The sequence below is a fragment of the Cyprinodon tularosa genome, unplaced genomic scaffold (genome assembly GCF_016077235.1).
Source record: "Cyprinodon tularosa strain WSP-4 unplaced genomic scaffold, ASM1607723v1 ctg534, whole genome shotgun sequence".
In the NCBI taxonomy this organism is placed as follows: Eukaryota; Metazoa; Chordata; class Actinopteri; order Cyprinodontiformes; family Cyprinodontidae; genus Cyprinodon; species Cyprinodon tularosa.
Genome location: NW_024039268.1, coordinates 135,001 through 151,901, shown reverse-complemented (window position 1 = coordinate 151,901; position 16,901 = coordinate 135,001). Strand labels below are relative to the sequence as shown.

Below are 16,901 nucleotides of genomic sequence, written 5' to 3'. Positions count from 1 at the left end.
AATTCAGGAAGTAGTGGAGCTGTGCATAGAGCCCATTATACTCATAAACTGAAACCATAGAATGTTGCCTTCACAGACGGCAGGGAAACAAATAAACCTGCTGTGAAAATAACTCGGCGGTGATTTATTTTAATCTGAATTATTTTCAATTAGTCAAAATTAGGAAATGAACCCATTAATTTTATTTAAAGTCTGTCAATAGGCAAAACCTATATTTCAAACACAAAATAGCTTTCAGTCTATACACTCCCATTTTTAAAATATAAATGTTTGAATTTTAACAATATAACTTTACATTTTTTTTAAACAGTAAACGAAAATATGATAATATTCCATCTTTTTATGACGAATTTAACCTTTTGGGCATTGATCCATTCCAATCTCGATTTTCCGACTTCCTGCTGTCCGTGAACGCGTCTTGTTCAGCGGTGACGTTTTGCGGAAGTGAATGAAAAACAGTCATAAGACCCGCAGAAAATCAAGGAAACGGCACCGCGACATGGATGAACACCCACGGACACTGTGAATCACCCACTCCACGCGCGACAGGAAGCGGCCTGAAGCGGCGGCGGGACGCGGTGAATTAGCAGCTAGCAGCGGGGGTCTGGCTGCCCGGGAGGAGCCGCTTCTGGTCGGTGTGTCTGCGGCGGTGGAGCCGCTCCGCCCGCAGATGGAGGAGATCAGAGGCTCTCCGGACTACAGCTGGTTCCGGAGCACCGTTCCTCTGAAGAGGGTGAGTCTGATGGAGACAGAAACACTTCCTGCTTCCACCCTTTGATCTGCAGCACGAGGAAAAAACAAACACCTGAAGAACCCAAAGACCTAGGAACGGTTCTTAGGTCTTTAGGTTCTTCAGGTGTTTGATCTTTCCTCGTGGGCGGTTCTAGACAGGGGCCAATGGGGGCCCTGTAGATCATGCCATGGCCCCTGCCATGGCTCCTGTTATGGCCACTGTTATGGCCCCTGCTATGGTCCCCATGGCCCCCATGGCCCCTTTTATGGTCCCCATGGCCCCTGCTATGGCCCCCATGGCCCCTGCACTGCAGACATAATACTCAAATAGATTCTACTGATGATGCGCTGGAACAGGTAGTTACTGATTTGGATCTATTTCCTCTATTTTCTTTACAAATTCTGTTTTACTAATAATTTAAAAACAAGAATGTGACAATAAGGCTTTGGTGTCATTGAGATAAGATCCCAGTGTTTTTTCAAAACAGATTAAAAAATAAAAAAACTCATTTTTACAGCTGAATTGATCAGTTTTTCTTGAGTTGTAATTCAGATTTTATAGAGAACGATAATTTTAACTTAAATTAAGTGACAAATATGTAAAATTATGAGTGTATATTGAAGTAATTGACATGGAATTTTAATTAAACCTAATTGAATATAAATTTCACTTCATGCAGCTATCTTAACATGTTTGAATTCAATTCAATTCAATTCAGTTTATTTATATAGCGCCAAATTCACAACACATGTCATCTCAAGGCACTTTACAGTTCAACCAGATCATACAGTCAAATTGATACAAAGTTTTCTATCTAAGGAAAACCAGTTGATTGCATTGACTCATTGACTCAAATACAATCCCCCACACTAAGCATGCTTGTAGCGACAGTGGAGAGGAAAAACTCCCTTTTAACAGGAAGAAACCTCCAGCAGAACCAGGCTCAGTGTGAGCGGCCATCTGCCGAGGCCGACTGGGGTTCAAGGAGACAGAAGCAGAGATACAAAAAGCAGCTGTAAAAGGCGGCTCCGTCCAGGAAACACACAGCCAGGCAGACGAGCTCCAAGGCAGCTCCCATGCCAGAGGACGAAGAGAGCACATCCACTCAGTCACGGTCAGAGAAACAGGACCACACTGGAAAACAGGCCGATCTCCAACATCTATTAACAAGGGTGTTGATAGAAGCAGCACAGCTGATGTTTTTTCCAGGATGACGTCACAGCCAAACAGGAACAGACGAGGCAAAGCTACTCTGAGGAAAAGCAGAGAGAGCAGAAGGTTAGAGATTGAACTAACAGATTCTGCAGAATAGGAGAACAGAGAGAGAATGAAGCAGAATGATGAAATGGGGGTCCCTATGTCCTCCAAAAGTCTAAGCCTATAGCAGCATAACTATAGAGATGGCTCAGGATAACCTGAGCCACCCTAACTATAAGCTTTATCAAAAAGGAAAGTTTTAAGCCTAGCCTTAAAAGTAGACAGGGTGTCTGCCTCACGGACTAAAACTGGTAGTTGGTTCCACAGGAGAGGAGCCTGATAACTAAAAGATCTGCCTCCCATTCTACTTTAGAAGTTCTAGGAACCACTAGTAAACCTGCAGATTGAGAGCGAAGTGCTCTGTTAGGAACATAAGGAACAATCAGATCTCTGACATAAGATGGAGCTTGGCCATTTAAGGCTTTATATGTGAGAAGGAGGATTTTAAATTCTATTCTGGATTTAACAGGAAGCCAATGAAGAGAAGCCAGGATAGGAGAGATATGATCTCTCTTTTTCATTTTCATTAGAACTCTGGCTGCAGCATTTTGGATCAGCTGAAGGCTTTTAACTACAGTTTGTGGACTTCCTGATAGTAAAGAATTACAATAGTCCAGCCTTGAAGTAACAAATGCATGGACTAGTTTCTCAGCATCACCCCTGGACAGGAGATTTCTAATTTTTGCAATGTTCCTCAGATGAAAGAAGGAATCCCTAACCCTGTTTTTTTTCTGCTTTTCTGGGCCCCATGAAATCATGCCGGCCCCCTCCTGGCCCCTTCCTGGCCCCCTGGTACACTTGTTCTAGAACCGCCACTGCCAAAACCTAAATCCTTTAGTCATTGGAGGTCCAGCTCTCATGTCTGACCCCAGGGCCCGTTCCAGAGGGGCCCGTTCCAGAGGGGCATCAGTTTTAACCAAACGGTGTTTATTTCCTCCCACTGCTCCCCTCAGATCAATCAATGCTTGATCAGATACGACCGTTAAGTGCTTTATTTTCACTACATTTAGTTCAGAAATGATTTAAGAGGGTAATGATTAGAGATCTACTGATGCATGTTTTTAAGGCTGGTACAGATTGTTTTTTTATTTATTAGTCTAATTGAACAGATAAAAAAAATCAGATATTTAATTCAGTTCTGATTATTTCTTTGGGGCCAATTTAAAAACAGGTCATCGAAGGGGACTTTACAGACACAATTCAATTAGATAGTTTCTGTCAAGGAAAACCAGCTGATTGCATCGACTCATTGACTCTTCAGCAATCCCTCACACTAAGCATGCTTGTAGCGACAGTGGAGAGGAAAAACTCCCTTTGAACAGGAAGAAACCTCCAGCAGAACCAGGCTCAGTGTGAGCGGCCATCTGCTGAGGCCCACTGGGGTTCAAGGAGACAGAAGCAGACATAGAAAAAGAAGCATAGATACAAAAGGCAACTGTCAACCAGCTCCACAGGCGGCCCCCGTCCAGGAAACACACAGCCAGGCAGACGAGCTCCGAGCCAGCTCCCATGTCAGAGGATGAAGAGAGCACATCCAGTTAGTCACAGTCAGAGAAACAGGACTACACTGGTAAACAGGCCAAGCTCCAACATCTAGAAACAAAGGTGTTGATGGCAGCAGCACAGCTGATATTCTGTTTTCTTGACAATTTAAAGAAAACTCTATCGACGGATAGCAGACGGAGGGAGCAGCAATGAATGCGCTTCATCTCCATTTGACTTCTTTTCAGTTGTGTTGCTTAGGGCTGCAACTAACCATCATATTGACTTTTATTTTATCAATTAATCAACAGATTATTTTCATTTTTCCAATGAATAATCAGAGAGCAAAATAGGATTTTAAAGAAGACCTTTTTTTTTTTACAGAATTTAAACCTGGTCAAACTACAAGGTTTGCACTTGAGGAGTTCTGGTGAAGCATTCTGACGGACAAAAACTTATCTTATTCTTAAATGCTAAATGTATTAATAATTTTTACAATCTTGGTATAATTTCTGCTCTAAGTGTGTCACTCTGTCGGCTAAAGGCAGGTTTTAGTCTCTATACTCCAGTTAATGATCAATCAATGACTAAATTAGCTGAGTTTCTGTGTGAAGAACTATTTGACCATCTAATCTTAACACATCAGTAGATCCTCAATAAATAATAGATCAGCCCACAATCTGGATGTGTGGGTCTACCTGTAGTACCGTCTGCAGGCAGGAAGAGTGGGGGGGCGCTTTACTCTGGCAGGCAGAGATCAACTTAAAGGAGACTGAAATGTTAAAGCCTATGGTGGCCAGATGTTTGCACTGAGGAGCAGCTTCAACTCTAGGATGAATCGTCTGTTATGTTCAGCCTGGAAAATCCGGTATCCATTACCTGGATGACGACAGCAGGCGATGACCAATGATTAGACTGTTAGATGTCATTGGCTAATAGCAGCCGTCTCCATGGATGCAGGTTTTTATGATGCCATGTAGGCAAACAGACAGGAGGATAAAGACGGAAGGAAACAAAATTTTAATCATTAGATTAATGCAGTCTGTGTTTGTAGCAGTTTTATTAGTGATGCTGTGGGCTTTTTCATTAGCAGGGACTTAAAGTTCATATTAACATTATATTCTTTTAAAAAAAACACCAGCAACCTTTTGATTGTGCTAGAATAAGGTTATAAACACCAAGCTTCACCCTGATGGTTTTTGAATCGTCCTTTTTAAGCCTAAATAGAATTCTAACTCTGGTTGAAATAAGCAGACATTAAAACAATCCTGATTTTCTGAAATTGAAATCATCACAAACAATCAATGATTGGTTAATTATTGGCCCGGCCTCAGCTGGCAGTACTGTAGACCTATACTAAATAGAGACCAACCATCCTGCCTCTCCCAGTCTATAGAAACAGTCCCGCAGCTTTTATTGCTGCTTTTTTCTTTTTCTTTAACATGGTTCCCATTATGTTGTGTAGTCTATAAAAATCCTTTATCTGTTCTTCTGAATTAAAGCACAAATATTGAGGTAAAAATCAGTTCATCAATAATTTTTGAAATATAACTTTCAATATATAGACTGACGGCTAAATCTTATTTTAATTTTGCCTCATTTATTGCTGTTTGTGAAGGAGGATAATCACTGATGCATCTTAAAGGGAAACCATCCATGCATCCACCCATCCATCCATCTATCCACCCATCCATCCACCTACCCATTCATACATCCACCCACCCATCCATCCACCCATTCATCCATCCACCCATTCATCCATCTATCCACCCATCCATCCATCCATCTATCCATCCATCCATCCATCCACCCATCCATCCATCTATCCACCCATCCATCCACCTACCCATTCATACATCCACCCACCCATCCATCCACCCATTCATCCATCCACCCATTCATCCATCTATCCACCCATCCATCCATCCATCTATCCACCCATCCATCCACCTACCCATTCATACATCCACCCACCCATCCATCCACCCATTCATCCATCCACCCATTCATCCATCTATCCACCCATCCATCCATCTATCCACCCATTCATCCATCTATCCACCCATCCATCCACCCACCCATCCATCCACCCATTCATCCATCTATCCACCCACCCATCCATCCACCCACCCATTCATACATCCACCCAAGATGAAGTCTTGGAGTCAAATATTGTTTTGTTTTATACCTTTCTTCATTATTTTCACTCTTACCTGGGAGATGCTAACTGGCTTAGCCAGGGTATTAGTACTCGAGATCGGTCATTTTTTGATGGTTTCGTCTCGGACTTGACTGCATTTGGTCTCGGTCTCGGGCGCTGAGGACTCGGCATTTTATTTCAAGACCACAACTGTGGAAATAACGCTAATCATCAGAATATTATCAGTTTCTTTAAGATTCTTCTTTTTATTCGATGCTTGGATTCAAATTCAAGCAATAACCTGTTTCATTAGTAAATGCATGTTTTTTTGTTAGTTTATTTTTTTTACCGCTGTCCACCCCCTTTCACCTGCAGCACTTCGATTGAAAGTCAGAAGTGGTTGTCTGAGAACGGGATAAGATGTCGGCCAAATCATCAGTTATAAAATTCAGCTATTTAAATCACAAAGAATATATTTGTAAAGCAACATTGAGAAAAAAGCATAAAACCCAACGTAAGTTCTGCAGTTCTTCACTATCAGAGACGGTAGGGACACTCCCAACTTTTATGGACACGTTGAAAGAAAGGTAAGCTTAATATTTTCACAACTTGGTGACAGATTTATTTAAGAAAATTTATATAATATAGCTTTAATCTGTATATGAAATGGCACATTTAAAAACAACATAAATGTATGTACTGTTCATGAAAGGCAGAGAAAATACTATTTTGATCGACTTTGATTAATTGTTTGAAATTCTGTGGTTACTACACAGAAGTACTAAATAAAGATGTTTATGTTTATTCCAGTTCTGTGTGTTAAATATCTAGGTGTTTTATGTGAATGTGGGTCTTTTAGATAAATTTTAGTGATTTGATCATGTTTCACATTTTATTGTCACCTACTGGTGCTGGTCTTGGTCTTGGTCTTGGTCTTGACTCTGTCTTGACTTGGTCTCGGTCCCTAAAAGTCTTGATCTTGTCTCGGTCTCTGGGTTAGGTGGTCTTGACCACAACACTGGGCTTAGCCACGGTAGGCTGCTTCCTTGATTACCTCCTGCGCAGTATCCTAAATATACGATAAAGTATATTTACCACTAAAGTTATTAAAATATAAATAATACACCAGAAGGTTTTTAGGGATGAACCATATATTTACATCAGGATTTAAGCATCAGATGCACATTTATGGTTTTGATGTAAAGAATCTTTGAAACGATGTTTATTTCCCACCAATCTGTGTCCATCTAAACCCGATCTGTGTCCATCTAAACCCGATCTGTGTCCATCTAAGCCCGATCTGTGTCCATCTAAGCCCGATCTGTGTCCATCTAAACCCGATGTGTGTCCATCTGAACCCAATCTGTGTCCATCTGAACCCAATCTGTGTCCATCTGAACCCGATCTGTGTCCATCTGAACCCAATCTGTGTCCATCTAAGCCCGATCTGTGTCCATCTAAACCCGATCTGTGTCCATCTAAGCCCGATCTGTGTCCATCTAAGCCCGATCTGTGTCCATCTAAACCCGATGTGTGTCCATCTGAACCCGATCTGTGTCCATCTGAACCCGATCTGTGTCCATCTGAACCCGATCTGTGTCCATCTGAACCCGATCTGTGTCCATCTGAACCCGATCTGTGTCCATCTGAACCCGATCTGTGTCCATCTGAACCCGATCTGTGTCCATCTGAACCCGATCTGTGTCCATCTGAACCCGATCTGTGTCCATCTAAGCCCGATCTGTGTCCATCTAAGCCCGATCTGTGTCCATCTAAGCCCGATCTGTGTCCATCTAAGCCCGATCTGTGTCCATCTTAGCCCGATCTGTGTCCATCTAAACCCGATCTGTGTCCATCTAAGCCCGATCTGTGTCCATCTAAGCCCGATCTGTGTCCATCTAAACCCGATCTGTGTCCATCTTAGCCCGATCTGTGTCCATCTAAACCCGATCTGTGTCCATCTTAGCCCGATCTGTGTCCATCTAAACCCGATCTGTGTCCATCTTAACCCGATCTGTGTCCATCTTAGCCCGATCTGTGTCCCTCTGAACCCGATCTGTGTCCATCTAAGCCCGATCTGTGTCCATCTCGATCTGTGTCCATCTAAACCCGATCTGTGTCCATCTAAGCCCGATCTGTGTCCATCTAAGCCCGGTCTGTGTCCATCTAAGCCCGATCTGTGTCCCTCTGAACCCGATCTGTGTTCATCAGAACCCGATCTGTGTCCATCTCGATCTGTGTCCCTCTGAACCCAATCTGTGTCCCTCTAAACCCGATCTGTGTCCATCTAAACCCGATCTGTGTCCATCTGAACCCGATCTGTGTCCATCTAAGCCCAATCTGTGTCCATCTAAGCCCGATCTGTGTCCATCTAAGCCCGATCTGTGTCCCTCTGAACCCGATCTGTGTCCATCTAAACCCGATCTGTGTCCATCTAAACCCGATCTGTGTCCATCTAAGCCCAATCTGTGTCCATCTAAGCCCGATCTGTGTCCCTCTGAACCCAATCTGTGTCCATCTCGATCTGTGTCCATCTAAACCCGATCTGTGTCCATCTGAACCCGATCTGTGTCCATCTAAGCCCGATCTGTGTCCATCTAAGCCCGATCTGTGTCCATCTAAGCCCGATCTGTGTCCCTCTGAACCCGATCTGTGTCCATCTAAACCCGATCTGTGTTCATCAGAACCCGATCTGTGTCCATCTCGATCTGTGTCCCTCTGAACCCAATCTGTGTCCCTCTAAACCCGATCTGTGTCCCTCTAAACCCGATCTGTGTCCCTCTAAACCCGATCTGTGTCCATCTAAACCCGATCTGTGTCCATCTGAACCCGATCTGTGTCCATCTAAGCCCAATCTGTGTCCATCTCGATCTGTGTCCATCTAAACCCGATCTGTGTCAATCTAAGCCCAATCTGTGTCCATCTCGATCTGTGTCCATCTAAGCCCGATCTGTGTCCATCTAAGCCCGATCTGTGTCCATCTAAGCCCGATCTGTGTCCATCTCGATCTGTGTCCCTCTGAACCCGATCTGTGTCCATCTAAGCCCGATCTGTGTCCATCTCGATCTGTGTCCCTCTGAACCCGATCTGTGTCCATCTAAGCCCGATCTGTGTCCATCTCGATCTGTGTCCCTCTGAACCCGATCTGTGTCCATCTAAGCCCGATCTGTGTCCATCTAAGCCCGATCTGTGTCCATCTCGATCTGTGTCCATCTAAGCCCGATCTGTGTCCATCTCGATCTGTGTCCATCTAAACCCGATCTGTGTCCATCTGAACCCGATCTGTGTCCATCTGAACCCGATCTGTGTCCATCTGAACCCGATCTGTGTCCATCAGAACCCGATCTGTGTCCATCTCGATCTGTGTCCCTCTAAACCCGATCTGTGTCCATCTAAGCCCGATCTGTGTCCATCTAAGCCCGATCTGTGTCCATCTAAGCCCGATCTGTGTCCATCTAAGCCCGATCTGTGTCCATCTCGATCTGTGTCCATCTAAGCCCGATCTGTGTCCCTCTGAACCCGATCTGTGTCCATCTAAGCCCGATCTGTGTCCATCTCGATCTGTGTCCCTCTGAACCCGATCTGTGTCCATCTAAGCCCGATCTGTGTCCATCTAAGCCCGATCTGTGTCCATCTAAGCCCGATCTGTGTCCATCTAAGCCCGATCTGTGTCCATCTCGATCTGTGTCCATCTAAACCCGATCTGTGTCCATCTGAACCCGATCTGTGTCCATCTGAACCCGATCTGTGTCCATCTGAACCCGATCTGTGTCCATCAGAACCCGATCTGTGTCCATCTCGATCTGTGTCCCTCTAAACCCGATCTGTGTCCCTCTAAACCCGATCTGTGTCCATCTGAACCCGATCTGTGTCCATCTGAACCCGATCTGTGTCCATCTGAACCCGATCTGTGTCCATCTGAACCCGATCTGTGTCCATCAGAACCCGATCTGTGTCCATCTCGATCTGTGTCCATCTAAACCCGATCTGTGTCCATCTGAACCCGATCTGTGTCCATCTGAACCCGATCTGTGTCCATCAGAACCCGATCTGTGTCCATCTCGATCTGTGTCCATCTAAACCCGATCTGTGTCCATCTAAACCCGATCTGTGTCCATCTGAACCCGATCTGTGTCCATCTGAACCCAATCTCCAAAGATTTCTTTATTTTCTGCTCTGATCAAGTTAATCCTGGCAAAGCGTTCTGCTCTAAGAGTTTTGACTACGAAAGTTACGATTAAGAAAGTTTATTTCTTTAAGTCTTTCTCAGGAAACTGTTTGTGGAGCTGGAGATAGTTTTTATAATCACTGTGATATGAATGGACCATGAAATATATTTATTTTTTAATTGTCCAAGACATGGTTCCAACTGAAACAATTAACCAGATTAATCATGATTGATTATTGAAATAATCGTCGACTAATTTACTAATCGATTAATTAACTGGAGTATAGAGACTGTAAAACCCACCTGTAGCTGACAGAGCAACACTTAGAACAGGAATTATATCAAAGTTGTAAAAACTCATGTTAACATTTAGCATTTATGTCCAAAAATCTTTTCCGTCTGTCAGTCTGTTCTATAATCCAGAACTCCTCCTGGGAAAAGCTTCACCTGGTTTAGTTTAGTGAAACTTCTTCTTTATGGAACCTTTTAGCTATTTGAATATTATTGGATTAATTGGAATAAAAATTGAGCAGATTCATCAATTTGCAAAGTAATTGTTAGTTCCAGCCTTAGTATTTTAGGGGCTCACAGCCCTAAACAGGTTGGAGTCGTAGTTCCGCTCAGCTGCTAAAAAACAGTTTAGCTGCCATGCTGGTCAGAGCGACCTTTGACCCAATAACCCTCAGTTCCTGTAAACCTGACCGTGGCTCCCTCACTGTTTATTAATCAGCCATCCATTCAGTTCTGGTTTTATCGCTCTGTCACTGTTTCCCAGCGGTTGTGGTGAACGCTGCCGTGCGTGTTTGCAGTTCACCAAGACGGTGCTGCATGCTGAAACACGCCGCTCTGTCCTCCGTATGCAGACAGACGGTTTATGACCTGCAGCATTTCTCCATCAGCACCGAGCTCCCTTTTAGCTACGGTCACATGATTACACTAAGTGGGTCACACGCTGTTCACCATCACATGCTCCCAGTTAGACATGAGGTTTACTGTGAAATCTGAAGAAAAGCTGAATATCTGGAAAGAGACTGTTTGGGAGCAGCTGAAGGATTTCTGGAATTCCCTCCGTGTTCCTGACCAACCGACGGCATGCAGCGATGCAGCCGGTGCTGCCTGCTCTGGATGGACTTTATCACAATGGCTCTGAGCCAATCACATGTTTGCACTTCTGAGAGTTTCACAAAGGTTCTAGAAATGCAGACTGCTTTTTATTTATTTAGGTTTTCTTCCTCTTATACCTCTTGGCAGCCATATTAGTTAAAATATATCATTTACACATTTTAAGCCCAAATGTTTGCAGTCTGAAAAAAAACAAACCTTTACTTTATGCACTGTTTTTATATAGTCTTATTTTTTATCTTTAAAGGCATCTTGCTTTAACTCTTTATCCTCTATATAAGCTACTGGAACCAGAATTTCCCTGAAGGAGGAATCCCCAGGGATAAATAAAGCTGAGTCTAAAGGTCTGATTATCCTCCTGCAGTAGTGTGTCGCAGATGTTTATGATTTCTGCCCAATATTGAAGCGTGGACTGCGCTATGTTATTCCATGCCACAACGCCAGAGGGCCTATCGGGAACTAGCTGTGGGTCTAGATACGGCCGAGGTGGTGAGGAAGTGGGGGCAAGTTTGTGCGACAACGGAGGGACATGAGGGCCAAAAAGAGCGGGGATCCAGGTGGGAAAAGGGTCCCAGCATTCTGGCGCTCCTCGCTCTGCTAGCTGCTCCATCTTCACCAATCGTTTTCCACAATGGCGGTCAGACAAACGAAACCAGCCGGTAAGGAACCAAACAGGAAATACGCATAGAGTAGAGAGAATGCAGATCTGACCAATCAGAGGCCTCCTGTCTGCGCTCACCTACAATTGTGGAGAGGTGCAGCAGAGTGTCTGCAGAAGGGGCGGGGCTTATCTGCGTTAACTGCGCCACACGCAGACGACCTGGTTTCTGAGGATAAATCAGCCTTAGGCGTATATCTGTGGGGAGCTACGGTTTCAGACGGTCATTGAAGCTCACGTTTCCCACCGCGGTTCTTTGAAAATGGCCGAGGGTTGGAAGAGGAAAAGTGTCTATGAAGTGTATGAGAAGAAAGGAAAGGCAGAAATATCCCAGAATGCTTTGCGCAGAGAGCTCTTCTTGCAAAGCATTCTGGGATTAGCTGTCCCAGTGGCCCGCTGTCGCTACCTGACAGCAGCGACTAATAACAAAGATGGGGCAGGCACTACGCTGTGGAGGAGGAGTTACCAATGGAGCAAAAATCAGTGATCATCTGTCCAAACGGTCAGTTAACTGAGTTCACTATAGAGTCCCCGCTCTATATAGTGATTGAGGGGTCAGAGGTCAGGGCGGCCAGTCGGACACCGTGAGCTGCTATGAGAGGAACAACTTTTAAACAGAGCGTGCACGAGGAGAAATGTGCTCGTGCACGAGGAGAAATGTGCTCGTGCACGAGGAGAAATGGGCTCGTGCACGCTCTCGCACACCTTTAATAGGCGTTCCCTCTAGGGAGCGGGTGCAGGTTTGGGCATGTGCTTTTTTTTAAAGTGGAGGGGGCGGGTCTTTGAAAAAATTTGTAACAATTCTCCAAAATACCTGTTCATTGATCTGGGTCACCTGACCATGAGGCTGGTGAGCTGCAGCTGATAACGGCGTGCTTGGTTTGCATGGCAGATGGACCCACTGGGTTACAGAAGCAACGTTTTTCTTTTCCAGATCATTGTTGACGACGATGACAGCAAGGTGTGGTCCCTGTACGACGCCGGCCCAAAGAGCATCCGCTGTCCCATCATCTTCCTCCCCCCCGTCAGTGGCACTGCAGAGGTGTTCTTCCAGCAGGTTCTGGCGCTGACCGGCTGGGGTTACAGAGTCATCTCGGTGAGCGGGGGCGCTGCTGTTCATCAGTTAAACCTCATCTGCCTCACACGGGGCTGACTGGTTCTGACATGATTCAAAATAAAAAAGTGAATGTTAGTTTCAGACATGGAGGGCGGTTTGAATCAGAATCACTGATCTGATAGCAGAGCTTTTTACAAACGGTGAACCAGTACAGCTTTAGATTGACCTCTTCCTGTCTCAGTTTTCACTAATACACACATGTGACTCATACACACACAGAACAAGATTCACCAAAGTATTTCTGGTCCATAAACAATTCTAAATTAAATTACAAAGTACCAGTGCTCTTTAAACTTCACTGCATCTATGTGTGGATTTTTGAGACTGCCTTGATGCACCAATGCATTTATTTAAGCAGGGATGGTTTGCCACCAATCACAAAGCTCCGTTGTATAAGCCAATCACAAGAAACCACTCCACATGGGAAACTAACCCCCTGATTCTACATCCTCCGCCCCACTCCGCCTCGCTCCGTTCCAGACCGCCTGCCCACAGTGAAGCCCTACAGCCTCCGCTGTTCCTCCCGTCTTGCTCCGCTCCGACTTCCTTGGAGTTTGAGGAGAGCGTGAGCAATATTATTATTTAACTCGTAGGAGAAAATCGTGGTAATGAAGGCTTAATTTAATATGACATCATTAAATCATGCCATCAGCATCAATGCAAACTCTTTCTTTTCGTTGTGGGTCTTTGTAATAATCATTGGTTTGTTCTCTACTTCCAAACTCAGCATCTCTTCATCCAGAACTGAGATAAAGATTAGTTGAGATTCGCTCCTGGAAGTTGATGTGACTGGATTTGATTAAACTTTTAAGCACCTCGGTATAAAAAAATATTTTGACCGAGATGAGAAATCTGCTTCCTGGAATGTTTTAAGTATCGATAATCGACATCCAATAATTTAATTAAGTGGTTTTAGTTTTTGGGAATATATAGGAATTCTGCTCTAATCTGTTGTTCGCGATCCATCGTTACCATATTTTAGTTTGACAAACCGGATCTTCTCAACGTTCCTTTTCCTGTTTGGTGGGAATGCAAATGTGGATTTTGACCTGGCTGGACAGGAGCGGACGGGGAAGGACAGAGAAGACGTAGGTGGACGGTGACGTGCGGAGGAGTAGCGGTGGATGTGGAACAGTTCTCATGGATTAATATGATGCACAAGGTATGTGAGCGCTGCGGAGCGGAGGGGTGACGGATGCTGTGGAGGATGAGTACTTTCCTGTGATTGGCTTATTAAAGGGAGCTTTGTGATTGGTCGCACACCATCCCTTAAAAATACAGCTTAAAAATATAAATTTGTGTATCGGGGCACATTAGATCCACACACTAATGCAGTAAAGTTTATAGACTAAATGTACTTTGTAATTTTATTGATATTTGTTTATGGACCAGAAATCCTGGTGTGTGTGTGTGTGTGTGTGTGTGTGTGTATATTTCACATGTGTATTTGTGCAAACACAGACCAATCTAACTCCATATTTCTGAGCTTCCAGCCTTTCCTGTTGTATTTCTATCAAATCTTAATGTATATATTAGTTAACAGAAACATTTTTTTCTTTTGCCGGCCTTTTTTTTTCAGCTGCAGTATCCTGTGTACTGGGACCTCATGGAGTTCTGTGATGGCTTCCGGAAGCTTCTGGATCACCTCCAACTGGACAAGGTCCGACTTTCCTTTTGTAGTTCCATTTCTGCTCCTATATGTACGTAAATAAGTCCTTCATTTTTTCTTATCGTGATGTGATAGGGGCGCCCCGCCCCCTCTGCAACCACCTCATTTATTGTGATTGCAGCTGGGCAGTGTGGCCACAAGGGGGTGGTATAGAATTAGCTGTCCTATTGAGAGAGAAAAGGTCAACATGCAGTAAACTGTTATTACTCTGTGTCCTGTTGATGGAGCATTTGGCTGTTTTCATGCTCTTTTCTCCTCTTTAGTCCTTTTTCCTGATCATACTTTGGCCACTGTTCGCCACGCGGCCCCTTAGTTTACTGGCAGTACTGCATCATTCATTGTCCCTGGTTGCCAGTCTGGAACCTCCAATATGGCAGATTAATGTGGGCACAAATAAAAGGCTATAACTGGCTCTAGCCCCCACCTCTACGGTCGTTTTGGTTTAATGAGTCGTTTAAATAAACCAATCACTCATGTGAACGAACTGAAATGGACTCGCAAAAGATCAATTTTAGTGATCTACAAATGGAACTATAGAAGGTTTTTAAAGTCGCAGGGAAGCGGCTGTTCCAACCGTTGCTTTTCCGAATTCTCCCAAGTGGCGCCCGACTTTACACCAGTGAATAAAGTCAATGTGATTGGTCGATTATCAAGGGGGCGGGTCTGTTTTGGCGGAAGGTTCACAAGCATGTTTGGTTGTGGCCGTTTTGTCGGAAGCATCTTGCTAACCAGTTAGCATCTTAGTGCTAGCAGGTTCCCAATGGGAAATTCCATTGGGACCAAGTAGCACTAAATTGGTGACTTAGAAACGACGCTGTCAAGGAACGCTATGGACAGTGGAAACATGCAAGAGGAGGAGAGTTTAGTGTGGGAGGTCGTGGATGAGTCTCCTCCGTCATCCATTTTTTATTTAGAGGAGGAAAGCGGGGACGAAGATGTTGTGGAAGAGGACGCCAGGGCGGCAGAAGCTTGGTTTGGTGTAGAAGGCTTCCAGCCGTACATGTTTGAGCCCTTGCCTCGCAACGCTGCCAGTTCTGTTAGCTCTACGCCTGCCGAAGACACAGACGTCCATCCCCGTGAACACTGGGACGCAACTCAATGGGAAAGGAAAGGATTCTGGTTTCAACCGTTGCGTATATTAGCTGCGACATATGAATCAAGACGCTATGACTGAAAACATTTGATTGACAGATGACCGTTGATATATGATTGGCCGAATTTAGGTGTTCAGGCTGACGTAGAACTAACTGGCCTGCAGAAGATAACGGAAAAAACACAGATTTTAAGACAATTTTAATAAGATAGAAATTTTCTAAATTTTGGGACAATATGGTCCGATCAAGAGAACATTTATATACATGTTTAAGCCAAAATGATTTGACATTTAAATATGACTTCCCTACAACTTTAATAAACCTGCCATATTAGATTTCAGCTAAACTTGCTTATTGACTCAATCTTCTCCTTCGTTGCCTTCTGAACTAGAACTACAAAATAAGATAAGGTTAGAGCTTGAAAACGGTTCTTACTCTTTTTATCTTTATAGGACCATAACCATCTTGAATTTTTTAAAAGACCCGCCCTCTACACTTAAAAAAAAAGTGCATGTGAGAGCGTGCACGAGCCCATTTCTCCTCGTACACGCTCTGTTTAAAAGTTGTTCCTCTCATAGCAGTTCACTGTGTCCGACCCTCCGCCCTGACCTCTGACCCCTCTATCACTATATTGGTCACTCCTCCTGCACCACGCCGTGCCTGCGCCATCTTTATTAGTCGCTGCTGTCGGGTAGCTGCAGCCTAAGGTGACAGCGGGCTGCTGGGACAGCTAATCCCATAATGCTTTGCAAGGAGAGCTCTCTGCGCAAAGCATTCTGGGATATATCTGCCTTTTCCGAGGCCTTTCCTTTCTTCTCCTTTACTTCGTAGACACTTTTCCTCTTCTGACTCTCGGCCATTTTCAAAGAACCGCGGTGAGAAACGTGAGCTTCAACGACCGTCTGAAACCGTAGCTCCCCACAGATATACGCCTGAAAGAAACCGATAGCTAACAGGACGAGCGCATAGGACGACCTTACGGAAACGCATCGCCAGAATGATTGACAGTTAGGAGGACCACTGATTGAGATGATCCACCCAGAAATAAAAGATCATCCTCTATACCTTTAAAGTTCTATGTTCAGCAGACTTAATGTCACTAAAATCATTTTTATTGCTCTTTTTAAATATACTGTAGCTGCATTAAATAAATGATTTGCTGAATGTTTTGAACGAATTGTTTTAATGAACTGATACCAGGGATTCAGTTCCCATCATCGCCGTACGGCTTGCACATCAGACCTCAGGCAGACATTTTTTATTGTGTGAATGGTGATGTCTGTGTAACGCTGATCCTCTGACACACACAGGTCCACCTGTTCGGAGCGTCTTTGGGAGGATACCTGGCTCAGAAGTTTGCAGAATTCACCCACAAGTCTCCCAGAGTCCACTCTCTGATCCTGTGTAACTCGTTCAGTGACACCTCCATATTCAACCAGACATGGACAGCAAACAGGTGCT

At 44.3% G+C, this 16,901-nt stretch overlaps 1 protein-coding gene across 1 annotated transcript in view; it reads left to right on the top strand.

Annotated features, from left to right (window-relative positions):
* The first annotated feature begins 432 nt into the window (after positions 1 to 432).
* Positions 433 to 16,901, top strand: part of spg21 (SPG21 abhydrolase domain containing, maspardin) — a 21,498-nt gene continuing 5,029 nt past the window's right edge. Inside the window, exons 1-4 of the mRNA XM_038304455.1 lie at positions 433 to 733; positions 12,495 to 12,656; positions 14,257 to 14,337; positions 16,751 to 16,896. Of these exons, the coding sequence (XP_038160383.1) occupies positions 671 to 733; positions 12,495 to 12,656; positions 14,257 to 14,337; positions 16,751 to 16,896 (452 nt within the window). The 5' untranslated portion in view covers positions 433 to 670. The remainder of the gene's footprint in view (positions 734 to 12,494; positions 12,657 to 14,256; positions 14,338 to 16,750; positions 16,897 to 16,901) is intronic.